This window comes from Echinococcus granulosus (genome assembly GCF_000524195.1).
Source record: "Echinococcus granulosus chromosome Unknown EG_S00153, whole genome shotgun sequence".
In the NCBI taxonomy this organism is placed as follows: Eukaryota; Metazoa; Platyhelminthes; class Cestoda; order Cyclophyllidea; family Taeniidae; genus Echinococcus; species Echinococcus granulosus.
The window spans coordinates 72,360-90,157 of NW_020170533.1; the positions used below are offsets into that span (position 1 = coordinate 72,360).

The window sequence follows — 17,798 nt, forward strand, 5'->3', positions numbered from 1 at the left end:
TGTATCCACCCATCCATTCATCCATCCTGTATCCGTCCATCCTGTACCCATCCATCCATTCTGATCCATTTATTCATCCATCTTGAAATTACGCTTTAACATTTTTGTTCATTTTATGGAATAATCTAATCAAAAAAAGAGAAATCCCTACTAAACTAGATTCATCCTCCGACAGTGAACATAGGATCTTTTTACCACAGACCCATATCATGGACATCTGTGCTTCCAGAACAGAGAATCACGAACCAAACCATCCACCTTCACTTCCATTTATGCACCAACTCTGACCCAAAGTACTTGAGATTACTGACCACTAAAGTGGGGCAATTTGCAAATTTGGTGATCCCTAAGGTAGTGGATAGGGTGATTAATGCGTTGAAAGTGGATGAATGCCACAGTACAAAGTGGTCCAATGGCAGACACCAAATTAAAAAGAAAGGGTTAACAATAAGTGTTAGGGGTATAGGAAGAATGGATAATTGGGTGGATCTTGAACTGACAGATTCACAATATGCAGGCCAAGCAAAAGGAGGCTCTAGGAGAGATCGACCACCTTAAATTGCGTCCAAAATATGCATTTTTTACTTCTTTTTACCCTTTCCCTCTCTCCATTATTCCCATTTTCTACTAAAAGGAATTGCCACAAACATTTCCAGCTGAATTTTTAAATGCGTCAATTTCTTTCCTAATTTGATGGCTGCACACGATTATTTTTTTTAATTCTAACACGTGACATTAGGCACGCGTGCAAAATTATGGTAAATCCTGCATCAGTGCGGCACCCCAAGACTCTTCTAAAGATGAAAGAAGACCTAGTACTCGAGCAGGATATATATATTCAACACGCGGAAGGGATTAGGTCTACTGACATGGCCCCGAGGCCAGCCTTTCCGGCAAAGGTACGATGATCAGTATGCAAAAATGGCCCTTTACCACGACCGAGAGTTAAAAAAACACCCAACGCATGCCATAGTTGCTCTCCACCTTGGAGTGTTAACCCTACGCCCTCGTTGGTCGACTTCCCGCTTTAGCCATCACAGCGCAAATGGTTTCACGAGGAACCACTTATAAACTAACTGCGACAGTCATGGAATCTCCTCGCAAACTCACTGATTCCGCTTAACAACTTAAGCAAATCTGCAGTTTCGTCCTGTATACGAATTGGACCTGCTGGATTATGCGTGACCATAAGTAACGTTGCAACACTGACCTTAAAGTGATTTTAGGCAAAAAAGATCGGAATTTGACACCGTTCTGGGAGTGCAGGTTTTCGATGTTTCTTGCTCCTCGTCGTAGTGTTTTTACCTCAGAGCCGCCTAGCCACAGCTTTCTGGATCTGTACAGCTACTAGAGATGGCTGAGGTATAATGAGTTTAACTTATAGACTTTGCATTATCTAGGCATGGTAGGCAGCGAAACGTTTTGGATGGTTCACGATTAATGTCGCTTCCGTTGTTAATTGCTTTCACGCAAAACACAGGACCGGGATAGTTGTTGAAGATAGGCGACATTCCCAGCTCCTCTGTTCTGAGTCGTTTCTGATTTCTCATCCGCAGTAAATTCACATCTTTCGTCTCATTAAGGTGTATCAGCCAGAGGCAGAAACCAGGACATCCGTCCATTAATATAACACTCTCTTTCCGCTACCACCAGCGTAGTTTCTTGAAGTTTTCATAAAGGTGAAAAAAAAACAATTTCTTCGGGCAGAATACGTATATTTAACACATAGAAGGGATTGAGGCTACCGACACGACCCGAAGGCCAGCCTACTTGATGAAGGTACAATGGCCAAGGCACAAAGCCGCGCTTGACCGAAATTGAGAGTTAAAAAAAAACAGAGAACGCATTACAATCAACTCGTTTTTTTTAACTCTCGCTTGTGAAAGTAGGCCGTATTGGTACGTAAACAAATGGATCATCCCTCAAAGTATTATCAAACAGTGGTTTCCTGCAATCTCTATAAACGCAAATGACAATGCAAAGTATCCAAGGATAGACATTCAGGTCAAACAGTAGGCACTGTAACACTGTAACAACAATGAGCAACGTCAATAGCACGTGCGCCACCACTGCATATAAATTTAAGCAATGGGTTTATTCCATTAGGGAAGCTACTTTTTATCAAGAAAAAGTAAGCTACGTAGTCAAAATCACATAAGTATAAGTCCACCGTGGTAAATAATCTTCATTCCTATGCCCTGCACAACCCAATCTACCTTAAAATCGTGACTTCTCAAATGATATCATCACTTATTTAACTGAGTTAACGAATCCCAACGGTTCAAGGTCAGGTGGGCCCTATAAACAAAGCAATTATGATCCCGATGGTCAGCTAGGATGTAAACTGGCCAGTGTCGCTTAAACGCCTTACACACAATTCAAAATTGTTTACGCCCTACTCAAAAACTTTAGCCTGAAATTCTGGAGTAATTTGAATTTCTAACCGCACAACTACTTGCATTCCCCGCTGACGGAGACCAAAGACTCACCTCCCATTTAACAACACACTCGTTTGAAAATAAATAGAACAGGTGAGAACGAATAAAATAATGACACAAAGCATATTATTACTTAACAACATAAATGACGGGTCTAAATCATGACGCATAACCATCAGTACACACCATGCAGTGAGCGCATCCAGATGGTGAGAAAATCACACATAGGAACAAAATTAGTGAAATCTACAACCGATTACTTCCCCATCCCGTAGTCTGGAACTGGGAGTCACCGTGTCCCTCTTCGTTCACTTCTCCGTCACCCTCCACCGCCTCCTCTCTTCTCGCTTCGCTCGCCTCCTCCTCACTACCGCCACTGCCTTTCGTAATTACAACCGCCAGTGGATTTAGAGGAGGACCTGGGAGCCAAAAAGAGGGTGAGAGTTGTGAAAGTGCCTAATCGAGTCGACACAGCGGCGTATACGGTCAATTAACTCACCAATGTAGCTGAGAAGGACTGGGAGGAAGATCAATCCCACAAGAGCACCAAAAACAATGATTCCGAGATACATACGGAAGTAGAATACCTGGAAGAGTCGAGAGTTGGAAAACGCCAACACTACGATGCCGCCCAATTTTGTTAGCGTGATACCACGCAAAACCGAGCTACCCATTTCTGAGAGAGCTTCGTGGGCGCGTTGAAGCCTCGTCTTACAGCCACTCACCGTGTAGGCCCGCACGACGTGGGAGCAGAATTCCACAGCTATTCCAGTGCACTAAGAAGAAGTGGCCAATCCTTATCACCTTCAACAATACTGCTAAGAGGACTGATGCAGGTTAGAGTATACTTACTACAACAAGATTGACGAGGGAGATTGCATTCAGATTGATGCTCCAGAGACACATGAGACCGAGGAGGCTAACATCGATACACGCCACCCCGAGAAGGACGATCAGCGTTGCGGCAAAGTTGAGGCCCAACAGAAGCAAGGTGATCACCGTTATGGCAGCTAGACAGACACTGAGCTGAAGCATCGTCTCGCGTTGCATGCCTAGGTATTGCTCGTAAAAGACGTAGAAAACGCTAAAAAAAATACAGTTTGAGAAGGTAAGACTCAAACAGTTGTGTGTTTAACTAGGCGACTTTTAGTCATTCTTTTTGGGCCATAAATGTGACGGATCCAGTAATAACTAGGACAAAGGAAGGAACTTTACACTACCCACTGTCTGGACACCACGCTAAATTGACCCAGACAGAGTACATCTGCTCCCAGTGGCTGGAAATGCAGACCTACAACAGAGGCAGGCATGGATCCGCGTTGACTTCCAGCGAACGCACAAAACCTGACCTCCAGGTAATGACCGGCAGTGGTGCGAGACAGGATTCAAATGGCTCGGAAACATCCGTAAAAGAGCTGCTTAAGATGCTGACATGAGCACTGGGTACTAGAGTCACACTAAGTCGAAAAACTTTTCGGGGTTGAAAGCAGCTCCAAACAATGTAAAAAGCATTAAAAATGATGACAAAGGGAAAGTCGTTCAACGCCGCAGACAAAAATACCTGTAAGGGAAGATTGTATCGTTGGCAGTGGAGGTGCCTGGGCTTTGATTGCTCCAGTGACGCAGTGCATGATCAGCAATATGTCGTGATAACCTTAACGCCTCAGTATAGTCCCGCGGTTTGCGAAGCACAGTGTGGTAGGTCATAAAATGCGTTGCTCCAACAGACACGTTGGCATTGTCATTACCCCTTTCGATCAATTCCACAGCCGTGGCAAATGCCGCTTTTCCGCTGAAATTCCAAGCACATCAGAAGTGACATCGGTGGGAAATATTTTGGGGAACCACAGTTTGGTACTCACCCACGGGGACAGTTGTTATCGGGATTTTGTTCAAGAAAGCGCGGGATAAACCGATTGAAAGTTTCTCCCTCGGGCAGACGGGAGTCCGGTGCTAGACAGGGAACGCAATCCGAGGTGGAATCCGTGGCATTGCAGTAGACGTTTGGATCAGTCCTTAGAACACGGCAACAGTGAACGGAGGGATCAGTAGCTTGCAGCCAATTGGCGTATTGGTCGATCCACACCATGGGCGGTGAAGCGATATGCGATCTAAAGGATTAATAACGCTAAAAAGTCTGCAGCTCACAAATTTGCCGATTTCGCGTATGCGCCGATGATATTTGGCAGGGACAAATTGGAGCATCCAGCAAAACTGCAAACCGAGTCCTGCCCATCCATCCACACAGTATAGTTGTGACCGACTGTCACAACAAAGAAGACAGGCGGACCGACAGCCAGATATTGGGCGATGGCGTCAAAGTAGTCCAGAACGTAAGATCCCAGTGGCATGGAGAGACGCTGGTCCAATCCCACTTCAAGACGTGTGGTTATCAAGGCCATGCAGAGACACATCCACACAAGAAGAATAACGATGAGGAAAGGGCGAATCCATTTTGAAAGAATGAATGGTGAAAGACCGCGGGAAACCGCTTGATATAACCAGGTAGTTTTTGGCGCAGAAGCATCACCTGAATAAGAAAGGGGTTCATAAAATTTCGTCTACTGATAATGCCAGTAGATAGGTTATTACCGTTGTTCAATTGAGCCGAGCTTTCCGGCTGTTGCTCGGTGGTATTTGGCGCTGAAATATAAAGGGAATAAAAATAGTCATTGAAAACGACCTACTGATAAATAATTGGTGGGTTAGTACGCACGTGCGTCGGCAATTTCAGCAGAGGGATGGGATGGGTGGTTGGTCGAATCTACGGGTCGATTCTTGATGCAACAAAGCACGTCCCATTTACGCGCCTACAAAAACAGCGATTTGGAGATCTGACGCAGTCTCGTGTTGCAAGATGACAAAAGTTGAAAATAAGCTTTTCTGACTTAAAAATATAGGTGAGAATCCAAATGATTATTTGTTAACCAACCGCTTCACGACGAGCATCCAACGCAAGTAGAGCCGTGAAAGCGAAGATTTGCAGAAGGAAGTTGATGACAAGTGAGACTCCGGCGTATAGCGCAAAAACTCGTACTGCTGGCATTGAAGTCATTGAGCCTAAAAGGTAGACACAATAAAAAGAATATTAAGAGTAAAAATGTGTCCTATGGAATTACGAAATAACAAGTTGGCTTGACATTGCTACTTATATTAGGTTTAAGTAAACCAACGCACCGCAGAAGAATGCGACCGATTCAGCAGAGCTAGTGAGCAGGATTGAGGGACCAACACGGCCCAGAGTTCGCCCCACACGCTTTTGAACTTCAATACGCAGATCAAATTCACTTCCATGGACAACTTCAAACAGTCTATCGTTGGGTTCCGCCGCGTCAGCATCCGATTGGTTGTTATGCTGCGGATAAGATAAATTTCGACGAGACTTATCCATTTGGTAGTCCTGGACGAGAATGAAGATGTTGTCCACACCGACAGCCAAAACGAGGAATGGAATGACCTCGATTATGATTAGAGTGGCAGGTACGCCTAGGTAGCTCCAAAAACCGATCGAGGCGGCAACAGAGGCTAGAACAATCAGCACTCCGCCCAGACCGAGAGTCATCTTCAAGTCGACCTATAGAGAGCGGTGTGACCGGAAGAAAATTAGCAACATCATCCAGTCGCCTAAAGTGACAGTAACCTTCAAATTCCCTATCAAGTGAACAATAAAACTCTGAAGAATAAACAAAAGGTGAGAGCAAGTGATGGATGACCCGACAACTAATCGGGTCAATAGTGAATCAGCCTTCAAATAACCAGTTCAACAAGTGAATACAGCTAATGTCATAGAAACAGTCACGTAAGTAAAAGGTAAACTATGCAAGCTAAACGAAGGTGTTTATGGGATTGAGTCATGCGCTGTGGCGCCTTTAGATTCCCATCATCGTAATCACGCCACATGGTTGATTCACAGTGGTAACAGCATGCACTCAATTCAAAAAACCGGCTTCGTCAGACTTACTGGGATGTTTCGACAGGAGCTGTAGGAACCCAGGAAGAGACTGACGTAGACGAACATCACAAGATAGCTGATTAGAACCGTCAAAACATCTGCATTGGACTGACGTTCGATTTCGTCCTCCACTGATCGCTAAAATGGTGAGACGACGTTAGCCTCAAGAGTGGGTAGTGTGGAAGGGCAGCAAAGCCGACAACTCACCTCTGCAGAGAAGCTGACAACCACCTCCTTGGAATGTGCGTCTTTCCACTCACGCACGGCGGAGATGAAGGCAGCCTCCCAAACTAAACAGCGTTGAATACGATCTGATTTGAGATCGACGTCATTTTGAACCAGAATTGTTATGACTGCCGCCTCTGCTAGACTGTAATTCGCATCTACAAGGTGTACCAACAATTACCATCAGTTTGTCAACGCAGCAGCATTCAGAAAAGTAGGGGATTTACCCGAGAATCCGCCAAAGACTACATTGGGCATTTGTGGAATACCGGAAGATCCGAGACACTTGGGATTAAAAACGTCCTTTGTGCAGTTCAACAAATGATCGAGGTAATTCTGCGGGTAGAAAAGTAGGGCCTAGTTATTTGGAGACAATAGCCTAGTGAAAGCACACGAAGAGAACTTGCGTGTTCCCACAGTTTGTACACATACACAGGTAATAAGAGGAGGGACTCACAGAACTGTTAAATTGAGTGACATTGTGCTGAAAGTACTCCAGAGGGCTGGTTATCGCACAATCCTCTTTATCCGGTTGCATGGGTTTGAAGCAGATGTCAGCAAGACTGACGTTGGACTTCACGGCCTCCCCATAGGCGGTGATGTTACTGATTCGCAATTGAAGGTCGAGAACCTATACAACAACGAAACGAGTAAATGCAGTTCCAGACACTGATGACATTACTGCAAAATGGCAGACTGCCGCGACAGTGGTGGTGCAACAACAGCAACAACAAGTGTCAAGTATGTTCTGTCAGTACTTACAAAAGTCGGTGCACAGTTCGGTAAACCACACGCCGTTCATCTAGCTGGTAGCTGGTTGCTTACATGCAACAACGCATGTCAGTGAATGAGGTATCTTGGCAACGAGAACAAATGAAACCGTGACTATCGGCTTGTGTCTACGGTACAGCACGTCACGGTGATCAGATGGTCACCCACTCAGTTAAGTGGAAACAAGCTCTTTCAAGACGGTTTAACTGTAAGAACAAGTATTTCCGTGGTGGTAAATAGATGGGTTAAAAATGGGTAGATCGAGCCGGGAAGAATTCATGAATGCATTCAGAAGAGTGAATAGATAGGTTCAAAACCGATGCATGAATACAGGTTTGGTGGAAAAAAAGAACAAGCCAGGGTGATGGACGAACGCAGGATTGAGGAACGGATATGAGGATGGGCATATCTGATGTAGATAAATGGATGGATGGGCGATTGAATGACTGGATTGATTTAGGATGGACAAACGACTCCTCGATGGATGAGTGGATGGGATGGTTACATTGAGGGATTGAGTGGTGAAAAAACAAACCCACCGCTGAATGGTTAAGAGGTGGACGGATATCTCCACATAAAAAGGATGAGGGGACCCGTGGATGTTACAGGAGTGGTAAAATTATCAGGGAGAGAGGTACAAAGAAACCCACCAATTCTAAAAAGTCCCTTCGAAACGCCGGTCCAATCGTACCATTCTTTACTGGTGTGCGATCCAAAGGTCGCAAAATCAACTGTTCCACACGGTGGAAGGGCCTGAAACAACACAGTCAATCGGAGTGAAATAAGCCTTCACAGTCTTGTGCTTATGACAATCGAATGGGCTTGCCATCGACGTCACATATATGTAATATGTGGAATTTCCAATAGCTTACAACAACTGGCATCATGCAGTCGAGGATCACGAATAGTTGGTTTGATGATTAAAAGACGAGGGTGAAATTAATTCCTACCTCTTTCAAGGTGAAATGAGGACGCTGAATAGTTGAATGAATGAGAGAACAAATAACTATGTGGATAGATAGGTGGATAACCCGAGCATTTGGTGTAACAACTGCATGAAGTGTAGAACGTTCTAGAAGTTAAAATCACGCACCCAAAATGAGTATCAAAGTAATTCTTTTCAAAACGTGCGCGTGATCGCGGATCACTCCACAGATCCACTGGGTTGGTAGTCACTGTGAACATCGTCAGACCACAGCAGAGAATCGCCACAAAGGTGGCTGAGAAGAAGAGCGTTGCAGTTGGATAATGGGCGATTAGGAGACCCAGACGTGCGAAGCCCTACGAAATTGGAAGAATACAGGGGCATCGGTTAATGAACTCGTCGCCAGTACCATGTGAAAGTGACACCCTGGTTTACCTTCTCTCAGCCCTCATATGTTTTGGAGATAACTAGTCGAAGCAAATTGTGCGGCACACAGATTACTTGGTTCCCCAAAAGCAGCGTAATAGCACTTTTTTAAAGTTATTTGGCAAATGGATTAATAACGCTTGGTGCCACATGAGAGGGATGAAACTTTTGGGCTGCTGCATTCGCCTTTACCTTGAGACGAACGTCAGCAAAGAACTCGTTAACAGTAAATATAATCTACCTAGGTGAGCTACAAATCTTTTAATTGTGAATAGAGAAGCTTGAAAAGGCATTCAAGAGATTTTCCAATTATTCACCTAGTAAACTACTTCGCAATGATTTGAGAATAAGTCAGGGGGCTAGACAAACCTTAAAGAGAGCCAAATCCACAGCACCACCGAGTCTTTCTCGCCATATGGCGTGGTGATCATCACTGGATGGTGTCGAAATGAGCAATTCTGTGTCCCCCTCACTTCCAGCATGCTGGTGACGTTGAGGTGTGCGGCAGTAACGTGATGCCTCAATGCCGATGAAGGATAGAAGAAGGACGGCAAACACGCCGCCGGAAATCAGCCACGGGAGAGGAGCTCCTGCAATAGGAAATAGGAAAGGGTGGATAAATTAGCAGACATACTTCAATACTTGAGTCAGTCCAATATCTTATGGTTCGATTGCCATTTTGATAACATAAGGCGCTGCTCTCAGCCTATTATCTCTTCCAAACGATAGTAAAAAACAGCTTTGTAACCATTTCAGGGGTAACTCAGGTGCTACACTGGTGACAGTGATGATGAGCTCACGCCGAAAAAGAAAACAATGAATCCAGATTTCGCTGAATGCTAAAGTTAAAGAAGAACGGACAGACTGAATAAATTGGCATCAATTCCGAGAGGGAACAGCTGAACTAACTCACCAAACACGAAAATGGGTGTATCCGGCTGCGGAAAGTCGGGTTCCAGGCATGCGGGCGGACAATCGGAGCAGTCACAGGCTTCTTGACCTGGGTTCGGCCCCAGAGGGGGGAGGCGCGCGTCACAGGCGTAAGTAGGCGCGTCCATCGCTTGGGAGGAGGGCTGACCGACCAAGGTGAAGTCGATATCGAAAGGCGCCCGCCCGCCGTTGTCCGTCGACGTGCCGAGAGCTTCCATCAACTTCGGCAGGGTGCACTGAGTGTCTCCGCAAATGATTGATATTGCTGGTGAACCGGAAAACTGAACATTCTAGAAGGGTAGACGTCATCAGCTGTGACTCATAGAGATCGAGAGTCCTGTAGAAGTTACCCAGCTCTTCTGGTTAAAAACATCCTTTGACTGTGCCATTTTTAATTATCTCGCGATTCGGCTTCTCGCTTGAGGCATGAACTATGCAACCTGTCTCACAGCTCTTTTCTATACTTATAATGAAGCAAATCCCGAACGCAAGCAACCCATAACGAATTCAAACATAATTCGATCGACACATTGGCTAACCTACTTAAAAGAACACCGCTTTTCGCTAGCTAGAAGGCATCTACTGGGGTAGCTGAATCTGCAGACCTACAACAATAGGATTGCAGAAATGGCGCTGATTTTTGGCACTAACTGTGTGATAGTGAGTAAATTAGTGAAATCAAACATTACGGAAGCAGCAACTTATGGTGGGGATATTAAAAACCTATACTGTATTGCGTCTTAAGAAGTTCCATAACATTAAAGCGGTAATGTCTAATTTGGTCCTTTCGATTTCGTGAAAAACAATTAGTGCACGAAATGCATTCGTTGCACAAAGGGCACCCAGTTTAGAACAGTGCGGGAAGGAAAGCATTATTTCCGCTTTAATCCGTCTGCATTTTATTTACAATGAAGCTACACATTGACCCGGGTATAACTTAAATCAAATGCGTTGGTAAATATAAATGTGGCACTACTTCACAAAATGAGTACTTACTGCACAACTGTTAAAGAAGCCCTCTCCAAACTGGTGAGTGAGAGTATACTTCACCCGCTTTACAGCTTTGTCCTCACGAATGGTAACCGCGGATAGAAAGTCGCTTTGAGCGGGATTGCAGGTCATCTCGCAGAAAAGACGACGGAAGTTGGCAAAGCATGAAGGACAACTACACATTCAAAAGTGAATTCAAACGACAAATTTGAAGCATACCTTCCCAGGAACATTTTAACTAACTGCAGAGAGGTCACAAACACTTCGATCTGGTCAGGTGGGCAGCAAACAGGAAGCGAGGCTGCAGGATCATTAGTGTTCAGGTACTCTGGACAGACTAACAGAAGTTTAGCTAGGGAGGAAGGCTCAGAAATAGGTTGGGGTGGCCCGGGTTTGTAGCAGTAGAGAGGATTCTCATCACTGGTCGTGTTGCACAAACCATGCCAAATGCACTGTCCACCTGCCACATACACGTAGTAAAACGACAGAAAGAAAACGATCGAGAGAGTTACTCGCAAGTAATGCTAAAAGTGAAGAAAACAAATTTTAATGAGCTTCAGATTACTTCACTATGCAACAAAGTCACTAAAATCAAGCAAAATTACTGAGAATCCAACACAGAAACCAAATCGCCTAAAATTTAATTGCAGAAAACATCAAAATGTCGAAATATTGAGTACGGAAGGGTAAAAGGCGGCAATAAAGCACATACCCACATTTCCAACCACAGAACACCACAGAACTGTTTTAAGTTAGGCCGGCTTCATTTTAGCCATTATAAACAAAATATTCATAAGTTACAAGCCCACTTTAATTTGCGGTTCTGACACCTTTGCCACGTTTTTATGCAGACGTTGTTTATGACAAAAAGTTTCACTATTTTATAACTTTTACAGTATTCGCTGAGGTTTTTGACCTTATTCCATTAGTGGCCCTAAAACTTGGGCCAGGCGATTGTAGATGTAAAAAGACTGCACTATGGGACTCCCTAATTGCAGATTAAACAATTTTTTTAGAAAGCAGCTGTGCTGCAGTGTGACTAATCTACCCTACTAAAACATTCACCCAGGTTATCAAAACGCACTATACCACGATCACACCAGCCACAACTTTCCCGCCATAATTCGAGTCCGGACTGATCCTAAAAGGAGGGTGAGACTGCGACCAGCTATACGTACTCTCGAATCTAACCTGACCATCCCGCACCAGAGTCTGAGTTATAGACGGAGTTTTAACCAGTGTCGCGTTAGTACGGTGAAATCTCGAACACACGAGAATTCCCCATCATATTCCCCTCATTAGGATCACACCCAGTAGTTGACTAGCCCCACTCAGCGGTCAAAAAAGCGGAGCAAAAGTAAAATATACAAATGTATCCACCTTTCCATTCTATACATTGCACTGCCTCTTACTTTCCTTTCTTCGGTCGATTGTGTCGAATTTTGGGGCCTAACTTCTTGGGCATAATTCGCATCGGCGCCTTCTTGCCTCTTTTTCCTTTGGTCTTCGGCCGTTGACTGCGTTTTTTCTTTTTAACCCCAGTAACTTGGCGTTTCGGCTGCGAATCACCTCCCAACAATCTTGACTCTCGCGCCATCTACAGGAAAAAAACAGGCATATGGATGGATAAGATTTTATGCCTAAGGTAGTAATTAAACCGAGAAAGCGTCAAAGTGCACAACTCACAATTTATCAAATCAAGTCGAAATGTACTAGATGTATCCTTCCATGACGAAAAATTTTAGCCGCTATTGCGTGATTCGACCTCTTTGACGATGGTGTGGACCGCCATTCAGGTTGCCATGTATCAATCTAGTCTTCCAGTGTCTCTAAAGGCTTATAATCAAGCGACTTAACGACTCGTATCATACACTGTGCATCGGCCTCAAGAGGACGCTAAGATGGTGACAACTAGGTGAGATACCACCTAACAAACAACGTAACAGCTCTCGTTTATGTCTTGAAGGCCATTTACGCATAAATAGATCAGCTACTTCCCACCATGGAAGGAATCTTCATGCAGTGGAGAAGTAAGGCCGCGGGAACTAACACTAGAAAAGGCAAAACTTTTGTAAACTGGTCCAACATGGAAATATGGATTATGATTAGTAACAAAGAGGGATGGGGCAGGCGGATGATAAGGAAACTTTAAACGATCAGTGATGGAAGACAAACGGTAGACTAGAGGGGCCAATATATCCACCACCTTCAAACAATTAAACAAAAAGGAGGGGGAAAGTCTCCTAAATTATTCAAAAGCTAAATAAATCAGCCAACATTCTAAGTGGAAACTACTGCAATACGTCGATTGTTTGTTTAGTTCTCGGTTTTGATAACAGGGCACTTGGGGGCTCCGCCGGATGGCTTATCCTTAAGACAAGACAGTAGCCTTCAAGTCCTTCTGTACATCAGCAACACATATTCTGTCCGGGTATCATGCCTTCTGCTGTCTTTAGGGAAATCTTGCGACGCTAAACGCCCACGCCACTATCGCAAAAATCGGTGCAAATCAAAATGGACAAACTGCACAATGAAACTCGGGCGCCTAAATTTTTCACAACTCACTTGAGATTTTTCTGCCCGTCGCCTTTTCTTCTCAAGAGCCCTTGAATTTTCCAACGAGAACTCCACAATCGGCTTCTAAGAATGTGAAAAAATCCGTGAAAGGGTGATCGAGTAGGGTTGATAGCATAGAAACGTGGATGGTTCACCCTATTGCCTCCGAGAACGCTGCTGTTGTTGTTAAGCGCATGTAGAGCTTTTAGAGCGTTCACGTGCTCTTCGAAGGCGACAAATGCATACCCCAAGGATTTGGGATGCTTTACACCGCTCTTCATATCGCGCATCACCCGACACTAGAAGGAAAAAGCATTAGAGACGATAGTGATTTAATAAACTGTTCTAGTTGCTAATAAATAACATTGATTCCAGCTTTATTTTCGACTTTATGGGTTGCCACTAGTCATAAAGCACGTCGACAACTGCTATCAACGGGTTCGCCAATTTTACGACTTTGAGTACTATGACCAAGGCCCTGGATCCTATCGAGACGTCCAGCTAGATAAATGATGTTTGAAGACTTTAGAGCAAATACCTTTAGCGAACAGGACTGAACAAAAGTACAACTGTTCAAAGTATTCAGAGATTAGCGACCAAACACTACTTATAGAAAACCGAAAAAGAATGCATTTCTGCGATTGCAGGTATCCTCGGCAGTTTGCAAATGAATGGGCAGAGATGAATGGCCTACAAATGAATCACCACTGTCACTCACCTCTGTGATGCGGGCTCCAGACCCCGCGATCCTCTGACAGGCCTGGCGCAGGGTCCGATCATCCACATTGAGAGGGATGTTGCGCACGCACAGACGCAGAGGACTGATGAAGATGCTGGGATCACGCAATTTCGCCTGCTTCGCTCGTGCCACCGCCTCTCGCATTGCCGCTTCCTTAGGTGTCATCGCCCCGGCTGCGCGACTGCCTGGCCGAATGACTGGACGAAGGAAGAGAAGGTGAGACGGAGAAAGCAGCGTTTGTAAAAACCTCAGTATCATCTTAAAAATGAGCCCTCCTCAACCAATGCTTTCCGATTATATGTAGAATGTCACTAGAACCAGCCAAATAGATGAGGGGTAGATGAGTGAATCGACTCAATCTTGGGTACTATAGGTTAGAACACGCACAACCATCTTAATATGAATCGCACTGCAACCAGCTCAAAATGCACGAAATGAAAGGCCACTGTATCCACCCATGAATAGACATTTTGGCCTTTCCAAGAATCCCACCAAAAATCATCACTAAAGGCACTTGACTTGAAGGCAAATTCTGTAGCTTAAAGGAGAATTGGCCCAAGTCTTGGAAGGAGGAGGACCTGATATGCCTTACCTTTCCTTAACAAAAAATTCAGTTGGCAGCACATTTTACACAACCTTTTTTGTTACCAGATTTTTACGAATAAACACATGCGGTAGGCTGGGAAGAGATCTCTGATTAAATAATTCTGGAAATTATCGATTAAAACCCTTGATACGAAAGCAGGAAGAAGTGAGTGGTGCAACATTATCAAGTAACAGAACTAAAAAAATTCCTTCACGCTTGAGAAGCCAAAAAAAAACAAACCAAATTGGAAAGCAGACTTGATTTGCACAAGAGGGAATTAAAAGGTAAAACATGAACGAGAAGGTAATGGTTAAAAAATTGTCCATACTGTGACCTAAGCGCTAACGACACTTAAACCTATCTTCAAAATGCAGTTTTCCTAATAGGAAAAATGTATAATTGGCAAAAGATTCCATCAAAAACAAGGCTTCAAGGCAAACACGACTCCTTGATGACGTGATTTGATCGGTGCCCCAGGGATAACTTCAGGCTTTATAGTGTAGTCACATCAAAATCCCGTTGAAAATGCTTGACAACACCGTAAGAGGAATGCTTTTGACCATGCAAAATAATATAAAATATTGTCTATCTAGCTAAGACATGCCAATATAGGGCGCACAGGAATGTATATTGAAATTAATACAGGATGGAAGACATCACTTTGAAGACGCAATAAATGCAAATGAAATCGCACTACAAGTTTATAAACAAACGTACGTCCAATGCGTGCAAGATGAAGATTTCTACCATCTGTACGGCCATTATGTGAAACCTTCTCACCAGAACGAGCCTTTTGAAGCTTAAGAACCTCTTCCCTACTAACAGCCAATGACAAAGCCAATGATCTGCCAGCAAAAACAAAGCGGTGCGCATTCTAAAATTCACAAAATGGTCGATTAAGAATTTCACCAAAAAATAGGGAAGTTGGTTTATAGGATCCAAACATACTTCTGGTTTAGAGCCTTGAAGCAGAATATTTTCAGCATCTTCTTTGGACTCAAATTTTGCGAATGCCGTTCCTCGGGGGTGCTGGGTAAGTTTGTCCTTGACAATTTTAACGAACTCAAGTTTGCCAAAGTTAGCGAAAAACTGGTAAAGACGATCCTCATCGGCATCAAAAGAAACATTTCTGATGAATATTGTTCGACCCTCTATCGTGTCTGATGGTCTGGCGTTGCGTTGGTTCCCGGCGCTTTGCTGCTGCCTAGTGCTTTGATGGCTAGTGCCCTCAAACTTCTCCTCAATGTCATCACTGCCATCCATACTGCCGTCTGTTATTGTTGGTTCATTGCCTGACATTTGTGGTTTAATTGGTTTTCTGGGCTTCTTTGCGATGAAAAACTCATTGGAGACCTGTCGATCCCCATCTTTCGTTGCAGGAGGCACATCCGACCCTGACCTCCGCCCCATCTAACCACAAGATCGAGCGCTCGAATGCATTGCTTATTAACAACGAAAACTAAAACATAACTTATGAATATTGTACGAATTAATGGTGTTTGTTTAAAAAACAAAATAAGTACTCTAATACACTCATTTATAATAATTCTTGGATTAATAAACGTCTTAATAGCTGATAAGTTTCACAGTAACAACAAAAGCATTGTAAACAAGTAATTCCGATAATTACATTGAGGTATTGGGTATTCGGCTACTGTATATGTAGTTCATAATTTCCAAAGTCAAATCGCACCTCAAATCTATAAACGCACATGTGTAATTAGTGTTAAGTAGGGCTGGAACTTGACGGACAACCTGCAGAAACCGATAAGGTACTGCAATCAGTTAGCCATTTATACGGAACGCTTCTTCCTTTTTTACATTTATATTTTTAAGGAACATCAAGCGTTGTTGCAACACTCCAAAACTTTTGTGAAGATGAAAGAAGATATTATATTCGGACAGAATATGTATATTATACATACAGAATGCGCTAGGGCTGCTGGCTTGGCCTGAAGACCAGTTCACCCAGTATGATACTATGGTCAGGATAAAGTATCCCTTTACCAATGCCAATCATTAAACTCACATCCAACCTATTACAGTCGATAGTATTAAGCAAACGTCTAAAGAACATGAGTTGAAATTGGTCTGCTCTATTCTTTCTGGGCTTGAAACCATGGCAGTGGAGGTTATAAAGTTGGATTTCTATTAAAACTATCTTAGCAGGCACTTTGACGTAAGTGCGCTAGTTCGCCCGTCCTTTTACCCTTCAATTGCCCTTAAAATTAAAAATTTTTAATTCACCTCACAATATTTTTGCAGGCTTACCCACACCGACTTAGTAAATTATGCCTTCCAAGGGGATTCAGAAACCCATATAATCAATCGTAACTCGCATTCTATTGAAGTAAACGAGTGTTGTTTTTCTCCCAAACGAAAAGCATTAAATGGTAGAAATCGAGTTGTAAAGCGCAACTGAACAATCCCATGACAAAAACAAAATTAGTAGGGTTTTAGCGTCTAAGCCTCTAAAAAAGAGGAGTTTCACTCTAACTTAGGATCCTGCTTGGTAAAAACGGTCGCCATAACAAAACACACCTCAGTTGTCTGAGGCAGTGACAGTGTTACCACTAAACTCTTCGTAAATTACGTACAAAATATTGAAAGCGAATTGGTCTTAGCACCAATCAGGTAAACGCGCGGTATCCCCTCTAGCACTCTGTTACCTTGATGAACTGGGGTAGATATGGCCAAGCAGTACTGACGTGAGGAAAAAGTAACAATAAGGGTTAGGTGCAAGATTATATGTGAGCAAAATTAATTGAAATACTAAAATTTTGAAAGACCGGTGCTTTTAGTCCAGTATTTCTTCTACTGAAGGTTTAAACATGAGATGAACAACACACTAACATTTTAAAAAATTGAGCCACCAATCAGGGCAGAACTATCAATTTATTAAAAACTCAAAGAAAATTCACTGACTTTAGGGTCAGGTATCTTCTAAGTTAGGCGCAAATTTGGTGATTTACAATGTTAAATAGTGAGTATTTCTATAAGGCACGTATTAGGTTGTGCGGCCAAATTCAGGAAGTCAACGTCGCTTAAAAGAAGAGTGGAGTCTATGCAGTACTTTAACTACTTGTTTAACTCTTAACTTTGCTTTTAAGGGCGCCCAAGTTTCTACATCTGCATGTATGCTGGGCGGCACGGCCTCTTAGCCATGCAAGTAGCCCATGCCACTTCCGTGCATAAGGCCTGCATAATTTACACCAATAATGCCTTCTTTCATATTTAAAAAAGTAGTTCTTAGGGTGAAA

General features: G+C 43.5%; 1 protein-coding gene across 1 annotated transcript; it reads right to left on the minus strand. All coding sequences in view use genetic code 11, as the record gives it.

Moving 5' to 3' along the window:
- Positions 1 to 2,684: 2,684 nt before the first annotated feature.
- Positions 2,685 to 15,948, minus strand: EGR_09562 (Niemann-Pick C1 protein; the record flags this gene model as incomplete). Its single annotated transcript, XM_024498811.1, has 27 exons — positions 2,685 to 2,857; positions 2,938 to 3,214; positions 3,291 to 3,522; positions 4,000 to 4,230; positions 4,301 to 4,549; positions 4,587 to 4,968; positions 5,031 to 5,081; positions 5,155 to 5,248; positions 5,371 to 5,498; positions 5,616 to 6,012; positions 6,400 to 6,528; positions 6,598 to 6,773; positions 6,843 to 6,951; positions 7,073 to 7,246; positions 8,037 to 8,139; positions 8,480 to 8,667; positions 9,107 to 9,327; positions 9,651 to 9,957; positions 10,664 to 10,832; positions 10,877 to 11,181; positions 11,747 to 11,798; positions 12,070 to 12,254; positions 13,223 to 13,297; positions 13,369 to 13,512; positions 13,932 to 14,149; positions 15,256 to 15,412; positions 15,487 to 15,948. The coding sequence occupies 27 exons, from the start codon at positions 15,946 to 15,948 to the stop codon at positions 2,685 to 2,687; spliced, it is 5,388 nt and encodes a 1,795-aa protein (XP_024346779.1).
- Between the last annotated feature and the right edge of the window lie 1,850 nt (positions 15,949 to 17,798).